Raw genomic sequence first — 18,258 nt, forward strand, 5'->3', positions numbered from 1 at the left:
TCAAATATTTTCTTCATGGAAATAACGTTTGTATGAATTATTTATTCCTCGCGAAAATAAATCAATCTATCTCAGACATGTTCGACTGCGCCAAGAGTAATGGTTGTGTAAAACGATCCCTTATGGAAGCACACTGCTAAAAACACGCATGTTTGAAAATCTTCCTTCAGCAGGTTATCAAGAAAGCGAGTTTCTTTGGTCACGTTAACTTCGGCACGATCGCAAAAAGTGTTTAAAGTCTTCTTTTTCGCCGCATAGAAAAAAATGAGTACGTCCTGCATGCCTTGAATAATCTCGTTGCCCCACAGGCAAAACATGTCCTTTCAACACGCACTGACGAGGCCGAATCACCCGATTTTCGCCTCTCGACGAAACCTGGTGTTAAGCGCGACGCACGCTACGCGATACAAAGTGGCACCGCGACTCGTTCATATATTGCCGATGCATATATTGTTGCGGCTGTACGTACTTAACGTGCTGACATCCAGCACGTGCAGCTAAAATGACCCCTGCATTTCTTATGCAAATGGAATCTTATTACTTATGAAGATAAATAATAATATAAGTAGGTGATAAATTTTAATCTATGCTAGCGACCAGTTTCCTTTTTAATCTGGATATGCAAGAAAAAGATAAAAGCAAAAGCTATAGACAGAATGTATAGATTACATTTTAGCCTTAAATTTATTCTTCCATAATGCAGCTTCGCTGGCAGTGCTATTGCAGGAGGGAGGCTAACATCACGTATCAGTTCCAGAGAGAAAAATGTCATTAAATGACTTCAGCAGTTAAGCAGCTAAATGATGAACAAAGAAAACTTGGTGGCACAAATAGTACAATTCTTCTTTGAAAGGAGCCACGCGGAGTGTACGTTGAATGAACGAAACTGATGCTCTCTAACCGCGGCAAAACGCGCTTCTCGGTGTAGCGAAATCGAAAATTGGTACGAAGATTTCCGGTCGGCTATAGCTCGGTCAAATCACCAGAATCGGTCTTTCGTGCAGGAGAGAGCAGTGCCCACCTGCTGTGCTCCTCCGGGTCGTGGGTTTCCGGAAACTGGAAGGCGCAGCAGTGGTACGGGTAAGTGAGGTGGGCCACCCTTATAAACCGGAAGTGGTAGACAGAAGGGAATTCACGCAGCGCTGGAGCGTCGCGTAGCTCGAGCACTTCCAGGGACTCCAGTCCACGGGTGGGTAGTTTTGTAAGGCTCGTCTCGGAAAGGTCCCTGTGCGGAAAAAAAAATGAAAAAGATAAAGCTGGAAATAACAAAGCGAGATGATTAGAAAGATCCCCCCCCCTTTTTTTTTTTCTTTTTCTGGCTCTTGGGGAAGCTTTCTAGTTCAGAGAAACTGAAAAGTGGTGCTTTAGGTTATTCAAGTAGTAATGGGCACCTGCAAATAAATTGAAAAAATGCACACACTTCTATAAAAAATTCTTTTTCGTTTTTATTTTTTGCTCGTTGCTGGGTTAAGCATGCTTCCGCGAAGGTTCAAGTGGCATTTTCACCTGCCCGAGCGTCGTACTTTGCCTTTGCTTTTCTCGACCATTGACACAACAAAGCTAGTGACATAAGGAATTGAAAAGTATCTGTGCCAACAAAGGACTAAACGTTTTAGGATAAAAATAAAGTGGTAAAAAATGGGATCACATATTCAGATGACTGCACTGGAATTGGCTTTAACGGTAGATAGCTCAATTGAACAAAGGCAGCACCGACCGACAGATTAAGTTATTAAGTTATAGCCTATAAGAAAAGGCTGAAAGGATTGCAAATACAGTGGCCAATGTGCATACAGGGGACAAAATTCTGGAGCGCTCGCCAGCCTCCTAATCACGTGACACGTCATCTTCCTCGATGGCGCTCTTTGTCTTTCAATATAGTAATATAGTAATATAGTAATACAGTAATAGTAGTATAGTAATATAGTATAGCAATACAGTAAAACCGCGCGTGTTCCACATAGACTTTGCGACATCATGCGCAAGCGTATTAATCTTTGCTGCTGCGTCACTTCTTGATGTTCGTTACCGATGATGCCGCTGAGGCCTGGCAACCACTTAAAAGTTACATCATGCCCTTCGTCTATTAGTTGATGGTACAGTTGTCTGATTTCCAGCACCAATTGGTCTTGAGGCTCGCGATGTAGAGCAGTTCGAAGATATTGCAGAAGCACCACAAAATTGCTCCATTTTTGTTGTGCTTCTTGATCAATCCTGCGGAGTGCGCTGCGGAGTGTCGCGAGCTCCGCAGCTGTCGATGTTGTCTTGTGTGACGTTCGAAACTGGATGTTTTCGGCTCTTGCTGGGAAGATCACAGCTCCTGCAGATCATCCAGCAGTTGTCGAGACATGCGTGTAAAGTTTAACATGGTCTTTCTATTCTTCGTGCAGCATGAGTAAAGCCATCTGCTTCAAAGCTGGCGACGAGAGCTCCGCCTTCTTGCGAGTCCCCGGCACTGTTAAGCGTAGTTTTGGTCGGTCCAATCATCAAGGGGGTGTTAGAATCCGTTCCGGAGCGTGTAGGCTGTTGGAAGGCACTCTCGGTAAGTCAAAATTCTCTTACAGAAGGAGGCACTCGATCGATCTTGTGGAAGCGAAGCGAGGTGGTGGGCAGGGGTGCGAGCAAGGTGCCTAATATGAGCTGACAAAGACAAATTGAGTCTATGGCATCAAATGTCGAGAGAAGAGCTGGCTGACTGAAATTTATTTGTAAATTTCCTGCCGCGTTCAGCGCTATCATGTATGGCTCACATGTTTTCAGGAGCCTCGACTACCGATCGGCAACATAGTCTGACCATGTCCAAAAAGTGCTACAGGGCCCCTTAGGGCAGGAGATGCAGCAGTAATAAAGTATAGAACACTTTGTTTAAGGTGCCGTAAACGTGAGGTGGTGCGAGGAATATGAAGAGGAGAAGTTTGACGGTGCAAAGTTCGGAAATGCTCTTTTTTGCTTAAAATAAGAGATTCTGTTAGTGTTGGAAATAAACCAAAGGTCGGTTCACAAAGGCATGTGGGGTTCACGGTAAAACCACAGTTGAAGCGTCGCAGGGTGTATGAAAGGGCGTACATGGATGAAGAGGAATTGGCGGCTAAAGGGCAAATGTACTGCACCTGAATGAACTGAAGGTAAACATTAGACAGAAGTCTGTCTGGTTGGGTAAGTAAACTGAGATAACTAATATTTATTCTCCAACCAAAGTTACGAAAACACGTAAAAACCCGACGTTTCGGAACCAGCTCGGTTCCTTCAACCGTTCCCTCGGAACTCTCCCCCCGGTGTATGCGCATGGGCTACGCTCCGCGGTAATGCGTGGGATCGTTAACCGCCGCGACAGTGCCTTAAAGAGGCCGCTGCCAAGCCGCCGCAGTCCCTCCTGAGGAAGGAACCGAGCTGGTTCCGAAACGTCGGGTTTTTACGTGTTTTCGTAACTTTGGTTGGAGAATAAATATTAGTTATCTCTGCACCTGAATGGCATGGGTAGGGAACGGAGGAAACGGTCAGGAAAATTGGAAACCAAGTACAGGTCATTTAGAGCGCACATAGGCAAATTGGGGCAATGAAAAAGACAGCGAATAAAAAGCGAAAATAAATTGGGTGGGAAGGACGCAATAAAAAAAAGGAAGGGGCGGGGGCGGGAAAGAAGACATTGAATCGACCTATACGAAAAGAACGAATATTTGGGGGGGGGGGGATCTGTACGAAAACACAAAGGCCTTCATATTTGAAAAGCTCGAGCTCGCTGCCTGAAGACAATAACATACCGGAGCAAATATTCGCAACAGGATGTATACGTCTGCTGGAGCATAAGTGCGGAAATCGCTGATTACATCGTAATGGGATGCCGAGATATTGACCCAGCAAGACTCGCAAACAATGTTCACCTTCCAAAGTCGCTGTGATTCGGAGCGAATAGAAGCATTAATTGGTCAGCAGTGAAGATAAGCAAGAGCCGTTCAGTGGTTGAGTGTACTGGCGAAAGAGAGAGAGAGAGAGAAGAGCAAAACATTAACAGAACAGGAGCTGCGGCAAGCATAAATGATTGTAAGATATACGTCAACACATGCGAAGCATTCGTGGTTAAGATCGCCACTCTATATATTTTAATGTATTATGGAAAATCCTTTCCAGATCTGCACAGAGAGCTAACTCGGAAGCAGGAGATCGCCTTCAGACTCCTCCAGACTAGATCGTTCCCGTCGCCGGCTACTATGGCCGGGTATACAGACATTTCGCCAAAGTGCTCAGCGTGCGATCAGCTAGCAACTTTTTCTCATTTAATGTGGCGGTACCCCCGCTTGCGCCTTTGCACAAGAAAGCATCACGTCAACAAGACAGAATTCTTGAAGTGTATCGCAAGTCCAGATCTTGCGAATCAATTGCGGGCGGTCCAGGGAGCCTGTGAGGCGATCGGGAGCCTTTGCCTGCCTGCCTGCCTGCTGTACATGCGCAGTAGACTTTTCTATGTGTTGGTCACGCCCGGTATTGTTATTTGTTGCTTTTGTAGTCTTTTATGCAAACATGCGCAGCAGCTATATGCGGGCTTTCAGATTATTTCGGATACCCGACACGGTGGTCTAGTGGTTATGGTGCTGAACTGCTGACCCGACGGTCGCGGGATCGGATCCCGGCTGCGGCGGCCGTATTTTCGAATTTTCGATGGAGGCGTGTACTTAGATTTAGGTGCACGTTAAATAACCCCACGTGGTCGAAATTTCCAAAGCCCTCGACTACGGCGTCCCTCATAATCATATCTTGGTTTTGGGACGTTAAACCCCAACATTTACTATTTTGGGAATTTTAACTTGTTTACGGAGCTGCGCGAACTGTGTGAGAAAGGGTTTCATATCCAACTAACGCATTGGCTGCTTATGCATCGTCACAAGAGCATGACGCTTTTTTATTTCCGGTGCTATTACTTTGTACCGCATTAGTCGGTGGGGAAAGGGCTATAAATAAGGGAAAGAAAAATCAACAAGTAAAAAAATGTTTTTGTCACATTTAATACGGTCGCTGCCAGCTGTTGCTGCAGTGGGAACGTGCATACCGAAAACCAGTTTCAATTCGCATTAAGCCCCTATCGCCGATTGTTCTAACGCTTTTGAAGAAATAATAACGCCATATTCTCTTTCCTGGTATTCCCACTGAGAAACAGCGCCCCATGATGTTTTCCTAATCGTAGTACGAATATCACGCGCGTACTTTTTTTTTCTTCTGTCTGTGGAAAAGTGTTCACACAGCAAATTCAAAAACAATAAAAAAAAAAGCCAACCGTAAGCCGCGTGCGATATTTCGCAAGTGTTTACTTGTAGATACTTGCTCCCGCATTTACTGCAATGTAGCGCCGGAAAAGTGCGAAGGCTACAAAAACCTCATGTTGCGGAGCGAATCTAACTTCTGAAAACTCGTTGCATACAATTCGAAAGAAAGAAAATAAGAAGCAATGCTCACAGGGTCTATAAGTTATTTAAAAAGGTGCACGAAATTTCATAAAAGTTATTTCATGATTGAAATGACTAATTCAGTAATGGCTGAACGAATCGACAGGCCTGAAGGCAGGGAGGGGGTTCATATTGAAATTATTTATGCGCATAGTTTTTGTTTAAGAACAGCCTTTTCTGTGGTTTGCGTTGCTTAAAGCAAGGGCGTCAGGTGTCTTTATGAGTAGAAATGTTTCTTTTGTTTCTTTTTCTTTTGCCTGAAATCAAGTTTCGCAAGTAGTACACTTTAGGTTAGCGTCATATACATGCAAATGCGGTCGCTTGTCCCTAACACCGAAGCTCCTAGTCGTGCTCATGCACCGTGCTATTTGTAATCATTTCCCTTTTCCAATTTCTTCTTTCTTATTACTGGTTCGCAAAAAAAAAAAAAAAAAAAACACGCCCCTCCCTCTTTATCAGGAATCGATTACTCGGTGGCAGGCATGAGAATAAATCAAACAGTAAACAATAATTGAAAAACACGCCCCTTACACTTCTTTCTTTCTTGGCGCTTTTTCGTTTTGCGAGACAACCATCCCTGTTTTGTCATACATAATTCCACTATGGAACATTTTCTTATGCGCTCCTAGCAACCAAACATGTTCGTAATTATTCATGGTATTTACTGACTTATGCGTAATACGCAGAAGTACTGCAGCTTTATTCGTTTTCTTCAAAGGCACGACATCCATTCCTTCGTGCCAAGGCAAACTAAGTAACCTTTGCCATAAAGGGTAAAAGCGACTTCTGCGCGTTCCAATGGCGTTTGTTTTACGTTAATGCGTAGCCTGGTTTTCCACCGCTCGATAGTAATGACGATGGCCGCTGCTTTTTACGCATCACCAAATAAATTGATAGAGATGAAACAAGGTTAACGGCGCCAGCTTAACGCAAGAAGTGTGCTGTATTTGCCCGAGCGCGTTATTTGGTTACACAGTTATATAAACTTTAAAGAAAAAAAAAATCGGCAGATCCCACGTACCGCGGGAATCGATGTAATGCGAAGCACGCGGCGGGAAGGTGACTGTGGCGTAATTTTTTACATTGAGCGAGACGTTACGAAATGACGCTAAGTGATGTGCTTCGTCCTGGCTGGGACGACAATGCCTACCGTGGACGTTGGAAATTCAAGCCACAGTCGCAAGAGGTTGCCGTGTTCCTCACGCTCGAAGTACCACAAGGCACCCATGTTTCCATTAAGGAGGCCGTCGCTTACGTCGATGTTGGCCGTGATCATCTACGGCTTGCCGATGCTAAGGTAAATTGAGGCCTGCAGGCTACCCATGTCGGTTGCGTTAATGTTGGCTACCTTGGTCACGGTACAGCTGTGTACCTGCTCGTTCTTATAGCCAGTTATGTTCTCGCATGCGGGATGACATAGCACGTTGTGCGCAGCGTCGAGGCTATGTGTGCATTGCTGTAGTATAGCGTATGCCATCAAGGCACTTAGCGGCGACTTCTTCGCGTGTCACAAAGCTTTTCTCAATCAATCTGACGTCATACTCGGTCAGCGTGAGGCCATCGCCTAGCCTCGTAAGAAATGAAGAAAACGCTGCGTCATTCTGGCGGACCACGTGGACGAGTGGATTGCAGTCGAGCGTTTTCCAGGGGAGTTCTGCCTTCAGCTCGTTCACTTGCCTTGCGTTTCAACGTGTATGTTCGCGGTTATTGTGTTGATTGAGACTGTAAATCACCTTTGGCACATACCTGCATAACATGCGGGTATGTGCCACACGTAACTGAGGGAAAGGATTTCATTACGTCCTGACCAGTGAATCGTGTTCGTCATACACTGATTCCCTGCTATGCCAATTTTGATATATTGCAAGTTATGGAGACGACCAGGAAGCCGCCCAGACGTAGGCGGATAGATAGATAGATAGATAGATAGATAGATAGATAGATAGATAGATAGATAGATAGATAGATAGATAGATAGATAGATAGATAGATAGATAGATAGATAGATAGATAGATAGATAGATAGATAGATAGATACGGCCAAAGTGCCTGAGGTTCGCTAAGAAACGCTTCGCATTTAAAAAGAACATATTAGAGAAACGATGTACGAGGATAACGCCGACAACGCTGAAAAAGAGATTTCTTTAGGCAAATGCCGAACGCTGTGCCGCATTCTTCCCAGCGAAAAGGTTTGGGGGACCTAACGCGTGCGGAGAAAATTCCTTGGAAAATGTATTTGTTCAAGGCATGTGATGTAAAGAAAGCCATGTATGAGGAGGTGTGCTTTTAAATTGTGGGATATTCAGCAATATTTTATGAGTAAGCTGCTCTGCGATGTTAGACCGATTAAACAAGCGTCGTTCACGGGCTATTTCTGCGCCTATTCTTTGAAATAAATAAAAAGTAATCGTCGTTCGTTCTTGCTTTGTTTTCGGAATATTATTACGTTGAACAGAGAGGCGACGTTTACAGAATGAAGGCGTTTAGGCCCGAGTCACTAACGGGGTCGGTGCAGCACAAACAAAACCGCAGATGGATTAAGCGCGTGGTAATAATAACAAAGAAATTGGGTGTTCTCGCTGCATATTTTGGCGTAAACTCGTAGAGGAAAAAGAGCTAGCACTGTAATCATTCAACCACCTTGCAAATTTATTGGGAAGTACAGAATTCGAGTGTGTGTTTTGTAGATCTTACTCTATTGTTCTGGCTTTGCTAGCTTCAATATGATTAACTGAGCTTACGTAATATCGACACTTCTCAGAATTTGTTTCTCTTGAGCCATCGCCACGAAGTTGCACAGGAACTCGTGATGGCGTGGAGGCGATGCTATCGGTATTAAACAATACTGTGTAAGATCACAGTGGGTGAGCAGAGGCCCCTAGAACGTTTCACAATTCCGGTACATCACATCGACGTGAAGCGAATGCAACATCTATACTGGTAAACGTTCTATACAAACTATAATAAAGAACGGGTTAATGATACAGTGTGGCAGGTTTCGTTGCTCCCACCCCCACTTGTGCACCATTGCAAATAAGAAGAACGTAAAAAAATCAGCGTAGCTTGCACTGGAGGCAGCGGAGCTGGTGGGCCCCTAGCCCAGTCCTGGCTGTTGCTGTGCTGCTAAGTTTTGCAAATTTTCTCTTTCTTTATTCTCCTATTTCTTTCTTCTCTCTACGTTTTTTGTGTATGACTTTTTTGTCTCTGTTTATTTCTATTTCTTTCTTTCTCTCGCTCTCTATTTCTTTCTCTCTCGCTCTCTTTGAATCTTTCTCTTTATATCCTTCTTCTTTGTGCCTTTCGTGTTCTCTCTTTCTCTTTTTTCTATGCTTTGCTCTCTTCCCTCCTCCTCACCCTCACACCTGTCCTCACCCTGACTCCCCCTTCCCAACTCCTTGCTATACTATACTTTACAAGGCTATGCTATGCTCTGCTAGCGTGTCTGGATAGCTGAGTGGTTAAGATTCTCGCCTTCGGATCGTGGGTACGCGGGATCGTCTTGCGAAAAACTTTTTCCCCCAGGAATTTCTCTCTTTCTCTATTCTTACTTCTATTTCTTTCTCTCTCTCTCTCTCTCTGTACTCGTTGCCTCGCCCATCAGGGTTATTGCATTCCGCGCCAGAGAAATCGGCGCACGCGTTCTGGGAGCGAAGCAGAAGATGAAGAAGACGATGAAGAAGAGGGAGAGGAGAGCGCGTGTCGGTTCATGATGGTGACAGTGTTCTGTTTCCTACAGACTGATTACGCCCAGCTTGAACAACTCCGCTGTTAAAAGAAATATGATCGCAGCCGCGGCAATGGCTCAGTGGATACGGTGCTCGGCTGCTGATCCGAGAGACGCGAGTTCAATCCCGGCCGCGCAGGTCGTATTTCGACGAAGGCGAAATGCTAGAGGCCCGTGCACGTTAAAGAACCCCAGGTGGTCGAATTGATCCGGATCCCTCCACTACGGCGTCTCTCATAGCCCGAGTCGCTTTGACACGTTAAATACCACAGACGAACGGACAAACTTCAACTCCTGAGATAGTTTGTGAAGAAATGTCTTCTTGCTGAAGAAATGTGCTTACGCAGAGTGTGAGGGCGGTGTGAGTGCACCTTACTGTCAGAGCGCTCGCATTACCTCCTGGAACTCGAGGATATATCGAACTGCTCGTGCCACATTCCCGCTACGTGGGCTAACACATGTCCCGCTTTCTTGATCTTTGTTTTTGTTTATTACGATGGTTAGGTGGTATTATTCAAGCCACAGGGAATCGTCCAGGCGAGCATAAACGCCTTGTATTAAACAGATCGCACTGGTCTCACGCTCATATACTCATGGGGTCACCAGGAGTTGTCGGCCACTCGATGCTACTTAAGGGGACACTAAAGAGAAAAACGATTTTTCTCGTATTGGTAAATTACCCTTTCCCAATACCGCAATAACCACACTTACCGTGAGAAAAGGCATGGTAAGCGAGAAGACGCGCAAAAAGAAAATGTGGGTGGCGACGCCACCTTGAAATTCTCGCACCAGTCGCCGTCACGTCCCAAGTTTTGACGGCGTCTGCTAGGGCCTACGTAGTTCCTGATCGGTAAAAAGGAAGTACGTCGTCTTTTGAGGAAGCCAAAGCCTTAACATACCAAGTTTCAATGAACTTCGTTGGGCCAATGTCGACAGAAAACTTAAAACTCCCTTTGAAATCTTTGACGTCACGTGCGGAGATTTCGGCGAGAAATTGAAAATAGAAACTTCGACCTTGATTTTCTCCTCTATTAATAAGCCTATGATTGTAAACTTAAGGACAACAAAGTTCTCAGAGAACAATTTATCAATCAACCGATTCATTGTTTCACTTCAGTGTCCCTTTAACAACAAATACTCCAGTGCTTCTTATTCCTTGTCACTCATATAATGTACACGTATACATAAGTGTTCCTCATTAAAGTAAAGTTCAGTTTGTGGACATCGCTATCGAGCGGCCGTATAGCGATACACTTGCGTTCCTTTCTAGTGTGGTTATTGTCGTTTTATTTCTCGCGCTGAATATTGCAGTGCGCTTTCCAAAGACCAGCTTGGCATGGATGCGGGCCACTATTTCTTACGCGCCGTGAATAATCCAGAGCGCAAGAGCTGGTTTGCCGATACGCGGACAAGATTTTCCTTTTAAGAGAGACTGGTGCGTTTTCATCCGTCGTCTTGGTTGTAGCCAATTCAGTGATTGTTTATAGCCCGTGTATAGTTGGAGACCGGCGCCAAGTTATAGGAGTCCAAGAACCGGGATGGGTATTCCTATTCTTAAAAAAAAAAAAAAACACGAAAAGATGCAGAGCAACGTCTGAGGGTCATTTGGTTAAGGAGAGCAGCTTCTTCGGTGAATTTTGCATTAGGTCAATTCAAGCCCTTTGCATACCGAGTAGAGGCGAATAGAAAGTCAAATGCGAAAAAGTTGCTAGTTTCGCACTCGGTTTCGGTGCCGAAAACTTTGCTGGATGCAAATCGAAACCAGCTCTCCTGATATAGGAAAAACATTTGAAGAAAAACAACCACAATCGGATGGCGTAAAAGTGCGGCGAGGCACGTTGTGCCCTCTCGCTAGTCTTTTTTTTTCTTTTTTTTCTTGCTTTTCTTTCTGCGGGAAATGCGCAGTGCTATGTCTGGGACTAAGCGCATTCATGAATGCACTCCCATCGCCACGCGCCTCACGTGCTGCTAGTCACATAGAATTTCCCCACAACCAAACTAAGGAATGCCAGATTTCAATATTTATGATATACGCCTGCGGGCGTGGGGCCTAAAGCACGCCAAAGTTGAAAATTCGCTTCGACAAGGCACTGCGATGACGGCGGGCTTTTGACGGAGACTGACGCGGACATTCCGGCCGATAAGTCAGCCGTACTGCCTATCAAGCGAAGGGGTCTTGACAGCCTCAGCTGCACATTAAACCAGATTGGAGCACCTCCGCCGAGCTGTGAGCCCTCTACGCGTAAGAAGAAATGCTTCAAAAGAAGAAGAAGCAAACTTAAAGAAGAAAAAGAGCGTAGAAGCAAGCAGCGTTTCTTCCGGTTGGGTACCCTTCCCGCGATGAAGGTCGAGGAGATAAGGAAATGAAGGTAAGACAGGAGGGACCGAAGGAGCCTAAAATATGCCCGTGTGGGAGGATGCCAGCCCATGTCGGGCACTATTTTCTTCTATTGGATTAACTGAAATGAAAAAATAATAATCAATGAGAAATGAGAATGGGCACTCTGGCAAAATTATACGACGTTTCTTTTGTGGCACTCTCTCAGGAGGATTCTTTTCGCCCTTAGGCAGTGACGGTCACAGGTGCATTATCGCTGGGATCGACCATTCGTCGCGGAAGGTGGCGGGAACACTCTGGGAATGAACTTGGATTTTGCCTTTTTTTCCCACCAAATGCATCGTATCGTCTTTACTTAGCACAAATCTGGAGTCTTGTCGACATTACTAATAGAAAGAGTGGGCGAGAATGAAAGAAACGAGACTTTTGGAAAATAAATAGTTCGTCCAGAAGACAGCATGTCAACCGTCTTGTTGCTGAATACTTCGGTTGCTTATAAGGAGCACGTAAGTGCTGTAAAATCCCAAAGCCATTCATCATCTACGAATATACGCAAGCACAAGGGCGAGGCGTTGTGCACCCCTGACACATACTCACGAAATTACGCTACTTTGAATTGAGTTGCCACAAATGTGAGCGGGACTTTACGACGTCGCGTACGCGCAGATGAGAAATTTGCATGTATGTTACATAGAATTAATGTTGGATGATGCGATTGTGAATGGAGCAGGTATACTGATTTCTGAACTGAGCCCGAAAAGTGATAAACAACAACAACAACAACAACAACAACAACAACAACAACAACAACAACAACAAAGTTGCAATCTGTGTTGCGATCTTACAGATGGCTGAGGTTCGAAAGTCCGTAGAAGGCATCGTCTTCGACCACCGTCAGCTTTCGATTTCCACGCAGTCTCCTGAAAATAAATAATCGGTATTCCAGACTTCGTCGATATAGCATGTGAACGACAAGATATGCAGCCTAAATTACAGATTAAGTGGCCTTGATGCCAAAGAGACGCGCGTATCTGGGAGAACCCGTGAGGCAGAGAGCTGCGTGTACGTCCCGCTTAGTGATGACACTGGTCAAGTACATGCATTACAAAAACACCGACAAGTACATATAAGCAATCCAATGGTGTATAAAGAGAGTCTCAATTACAAAGATCAGCATAACCACTGCAGGTATTCATGAATAAGGCTTTTTTTTTTCTCCTCCTGCAGTATATGCTGCAGTAATTCTATATATATAACTCCGATACTCACACTTCAGCAATTTTTGAGCCATCAAATGCCGCTCCGCGTATTGCCGCAATGGAATTGTGATTGAGTATCCTGAAAAAAAGAAAGAATTGAGAGAATCTCAATGCAAAAATTAGAACACGGCTGCATATCGGGCTAATTGCCACTGCTGAACTCCGTAAACTAATAATGACAAGATGATCGCTTCTATGGAGGCTTACAGTGTTCCTGCCTTGACCCTGATGGAATACGCTGGAAGCTCAGCAATGCGGTTGCTGTCGAAGTCTCTGAAAGCGAACAAAAAAAAAAACACGAAAATATTTCACAATTTACTTGAACGCATGCATTAGTTGCGCATAATGAAGCTGATGTCAACGGTTTGGATGAAAACTGCATATTGACAGGCCGGGTTGTATCAGCTTCGACGCTCAACTTATCCTATAGCGAACAGTGGTGTAAATATTTTCAGGAACGGGATGCACTACAACCGGCTCTACAAAATATCCTGCTTGGTAAACCAAACTGTTCATAACGCTTTGTCTGACCAGCATATCATCCGCAGCATGCCGCATTTGCTGCGACATGCCATCATTAACACGTCCTGTGCACTTTGTCACTGAGCAGCCTCCGTTTGAGACCGCCTTTTCCCCGCTCCCGGCGACGCTCGCTTTCTATATTGCCTCTATTGAGCATTGAAGTTGAATGATCAACGCCACAAATTACGTGGATCTTGAATATTAGACAAAAAAGTGGAGGGGGTTTTATGTAATGTGACTGCGTCGAAATTTGCCTTCTGAAGAACTGTCCCGAGGGTTGCGTTGTAAAACATTGAAGAAATTGGATCAACTGATTTTTCTCAAGTTCATGCTATTAACGGCAAGGTATGCTCGTTTTATATGTTTTATAAAGAAGCTGTATAATCTAGAAAACAATATCGACATACCAGGCGCTTCTTTAACGTTAACAAAATTTTAGGAAACCACCTGTGACAAATAGCACTGATCCACTCGTCAAGCTGGATTGCAAAAAAAAAAAGAGAGAGAAAAGAAGAAAAAAGGACGTTGGACGCACTTAAAATGCATATTTGATTAATTGCCAGAAAGTTAGATTTAGACTTTTCAACTATTTACTTTATCGAACACATTCACATATACGAATTGAAGCGAGTGATTTCACATGGAGAATTTACTTGAAACGAAGTTTTGAACAGGTAATCTAGCACGGGAGCCGGAATGCTGCAACTGTAGAGAAGGGCAGCGCACCAGAGAGGAAATAATAATGCCACAAGAGAAACAAAAAGCGTTAGTTGGAGACACATGAATATATAGCATTTAGTTGTTGTACAGATATCGAAAAAACAATCAGTGATGTAATAAAAAAAAACAGAAAATTTGGAAATGTATAAACCGTGGTAATGTACGCTGCAAGAAAAAAAAATTGGGCAGATCCCACGTACCGTGGGAATGAATGTTATGCGAAGCATGCGCGGGATGGTGGCTGTGGCGTAATTTTTCACATTGAGCGAAACGTTACGAAATGACGCTAGATAAATGTGAAAGTGGTATACGCACACTCATATGTTGAAGAGTCCAATATGTATTATGTAACCAGTTGTTTACCGCAGCGTAACGATGCCAACAGCAACATGGGTGTTACCAACACCAGACGCGGTAAGCTGATATGTAGTGCTTACATTCATCAATATTGGATAGCGCGAATCCGAACAGGACAAAGAAGGAACACAGAAGCACAATACAGGCGTTACTCCCAACTAAGCTTATTTAGGAAAGTTTCCCTATATATATGGTAGGCAGCCGAGTGGCATGAGCAGGCGCACTGCACGTACGTTATAGTCACAGTTGCACTTGTTACAGTTGTGTTGCAGTTACGAACTTGCGTGTATGTTTTTGGAGGGGTTCTTGACAGTTCTTGAACATGGTCATCATCACCGTGATCAGTGAGCACCAGCAGCTGCACCGGACTTGTTATCGGATCCGTTCGTGATCGCGGCTACGAGGGGTCTAAGTGTAGTGAAGTGCGAGGTATAGTGCAGCTGATGGAAATCCTGGATGCCTCTTACGATGAAATGATCTACGATGCCTCCTGTCCAGGACGTGGCAGCAAGGTCTTTTGATGCCCTCTCCACATCCAAGCCATCTTTCACGCAGTATAAGGACCAGGCGTTGCTGGGTCTTGATAAATCAATGTTGAAGCCACCGGTAATGATGAGAGGCCTGGTCCTCTCGGCAGATTTATTGTAGGGAAGCATTCAACCCGGTTTTCTTGTATTCCACCTAGTGCACGTTGCTGACCACGTAGTCGAGTGTATGGCAGTTGAGCGTCTTCTAGGGGTGTTCTGTGTTCTACTCCGTCACTTTCCTTGCGTGGGCCGCGGCGGTGTAGCGGTTACGATGCTCGGCTGCTGATCCGAACGTCGCGGGTTCGATCCCGGCAGCGGCGGTTGCATTTCGAGGGACTCAAAATGCTACATGCCCATGTACTGTGCAATCTCGGTGCACGTTAAAAAATACCAGATGGTCAAAATTTCCGGAGCCCTTCGCTATGGCGTCTTTCATAATGATATCGTGGTTTTGGGAAATAAAACCCAAATATTTATTATTGTTATCACTTTCCTTGCGTGTCAATGTGTGTGTTCGCAGTTACTGTGTTGGTTGAGACTCTGTATCGCCTGTGGCACTTACCCGCATAACATGAACTTTGGTATGCGGGTATGTGCCACACGTGACCGAGAGAAAGGGTTTCATGACGTACGCGACAGGTATTTTGCGTTATTCATGTCATGACCAGTGAATAGTGTTTGTCATAGAGTGATCCCCTGCTATGCCAAATTTGGTCGATTGCAAGTTATGGAGACGACCAGGAGAGCGCCCAGACGTAGGCGGCTAGATCTTACTGTAGATCTTACTGTAGATCTTACTGTAGTCACCGTTTCTTCGGTGACTACAGTAAGGACTTCAGCAACGTACATTCCGACTGACCATGGACACCACACCCAACAGTGACGCAACGCCGAATCCCACGGTATCCGACCCTGTCGTCGCTACTCTCAAGATACCGCAGTTTTGGCAGGCGGACTCGGAACTCTGGTTTCTGAGCGTCGAGCCACTCTTCCGACGACACCGGGTCACATCGCAATCAGCGAGGTACGACTATGTCATCGGCGCTTTACCACCTGCTGTCATCGCCATCGTAAGAGACATTCTGCGCTCTCCGCCTCCTGACAACCCCTACGACACTCTTAAAGCAGAGCTCATCCGCCGGACAACCGAGTCGGAACAGCGTAGGCTGCAGCAGCTGCTCACCGCGGAGGAACTCGGTGACCGCAAACCTACGGAGCTTCTGCGTCTCATGCGACATCTCATCCGGGACAACCCTGCTGCATTGGACGCATCCATCCTACGAGAACTCTTCCTACAGCGACTGCCGCAGCAGGTGCGGATGATTTTGAGTGTGTCCTCCACGGAAACTCTTGACTCACTGGCACAGATGGCCGACAAGATTATGGATATCGGTGCCCCTCCGCTATCTGCTATCGAGAGACGTGATTCTTCCCACTTTGCGCCGGTCCGCGATGACCGCTTAGACCGCCTCCTTCAAGCTAACGAGGAGCTCAACCGCAAAGTGGACCAGCTGGCCGCTGAACTGAGCTTGCTGAAAGCAGACCACCGACGCTCTACTTCACGACAACGACGCCAAAGCCGCGATAGATCGCCAAGTCTGCCTCGCAGCGTCTGCTGGTACCACCACCGATACGAGGCACGCGCTCGTCAGTGCCATCAGCCATGCCAGTTTGCGGGAAACGCACGGGCCACGCACTGACGGCGGCCAGTGTTGCAGGCCCGACATACAGCCGCCTATTCCACGTCACGGACCGCGTCACCAAAGTTCGGTACCTCATCGACACGGGTGCCGAAGTGTGTGTTGTTCCTCCTACGCTGGAGGACCGTCGACGACGCCAGACAACGCCGCCTGTCACAGCTGTTAATGGTTCCACCATACGGACCTACGGACAGAGGTCTGTTACGCTTGACATCGGCTTGAGACGCACGTTTCGTTGGATTTTCTTAATCGCCGACCTGCGTGTACCAATTATCGGTGCGGATTTTCTTTGGCATTTTAAGCTTGTGGTGGACCTACGACATAGCCGCCTCGTGGATTCTGAGACCCACCTAACAGTTCAAGGCGTGACATCGAATTTACCACCCTTACGTCTCGGGCAAGCTCATGCCAAAGTCTCTCCGCCGTGGTCTGCGCTTCTGGAAGAATTTTCCGACCTCTTCCGTGCTCCATCTCTTGAAGACCCAGTGCGCCACAATGTCACTTATCACATTGTGACAGTAGGAGCACCGGTGTTTGCACGTGCTCGTCGTCTCGCACCTGACCGTTACAAGATAGCACGGCAAGAATTCGAGCACATGCTTGACCTCGGATACGTCCGCCCCTCTTCCGGTGCCTGGTCATCACCGCTACACATGGTCCCCAAACCCTCAGGTGACTGGAGACCGTGCGGTGACTATCGCACCCTCACTAAAGTGACGGTACCGGACCGCTATCCGATACCGCACATCCAGGACTTCACGGCATTGCTGCACGGTTCCACCGTATTCAGCAAAATCGACCTAGTGAAGGCATACCACCAAATACCTGTCGAGCCTTCCGACGTACCGAAGACTGCCATAATAACACCTTTTGGCATGTTTGAATACATACGGATGCCCTTCGGTCTACGAAACGCAGCACAAACCTTTCAACGGTTCGTGGACCAGGTTCTTCGTGGTTTGACCTGCTGCTTCGCGTACATCGACGACATCCTCGTCTTCAGCGCTTCAGCAGAAGATCACGAACTTCACCTGCGTCAGGTTTTCACGCGGCTCCGGAAATATGGACTTGTCGTCAACGGATCGAAGAGCGAGTTCGGAGTTTCCTCATTGGACTTCCTTGGCCATCGCGTGGATTCCCGTGGGATCTCACCACCGACGGCGCGCGTGGAAGCTATATTGCAGTTTCCACGGCCAACAACTACGAAGAAACTGCGTGAATTCCTCGGGCTTGCCAACTACTACCGTCGGTTTATTCCACACTGCGCGGCCATCTTGCAACCGCTACATGCACTTCTCTCCGGTCAAACGAAGCCGAACGCTTCCATCTCCTGGACAGACGACGCTGAGACAGCTTTCAGTTCCATCAAGGAAGCTCTGGCTAACGCAACGCTCCTCGTGCATCCGAAGAGCGACGCCATCACATCACTCACCGTGGACGCCTCCGACTTCGCCATCGGAGCAGTCCTGCAGCAGTTGGTCGACGGAGTTTGGCAGCCGGTCGCTTTCTTCTCTAGGAAACTCTCACAGACCGAGTCCCGTTACAGCACGTTCGGTCGCGAACTACTCGCGGCCTATTTGGCTGTCAAGCATTTTCGTCACGTCCTCGAAGGTAGGCAATTCCATATCCTCACCGACCACAAGCCGCTCACGTCTACCTCGACCGCTACCAAC

At 46.3% G+C, this 18,258-nt stretch overlaps 1 protein-coding gene across 1 annotated transcript in view; it reads right to left on the reverse strand.

Annotated features, from left to right (window-relative positions):
• Window positions 1-18,258, reverse strand: part of LOC119382488 (lutropin-choriogonadotropic hormone receptor-like) — a 242,594-nt gene that overhangs the window by 56,545 nt on the left and 167,791 nt on the right. The window contains exons 6-9 of the mRNA XM_049411513.1: window positions 12,967-13,032; window positions 12,770-12,838; window positions 12,346-12,420; window positions 1,022-1,225 (exon numbers count right to left, since the gene is read on the reverse strand). Of these exons, the coding sequence (XP_049267470.1) occupies window positions 1,022-1,225; window positions 12,346-12,420; window positions 12,770-12,838; window positions 12,967-13,032 (414 nt within the window). The remainder of the gene's footprint in view (window positions 1-1,021; window positions 1,226-12,345; window positions 12,421-12,769; window positions 12,839-12,966; window positions 13,033-18,258) is intronic.

The sequence above is a fragment of the Rhipicephalus sanguineus genome, chromosome 1, assembly GCF_013339695.2.
Source record: "Rhipicephalus sanguineus isolate Rsan-2018 chromosome 1, BIME_Rsan_1.4, whole genome shotgun sequence".
NCBI classification, from domain to species: Eukaryota; Metazoa; Arthropoda; class Arachnida; order Ixodida; family Ixodidae; genus Rhipicephalus; species Rhipicephalus sanguineus.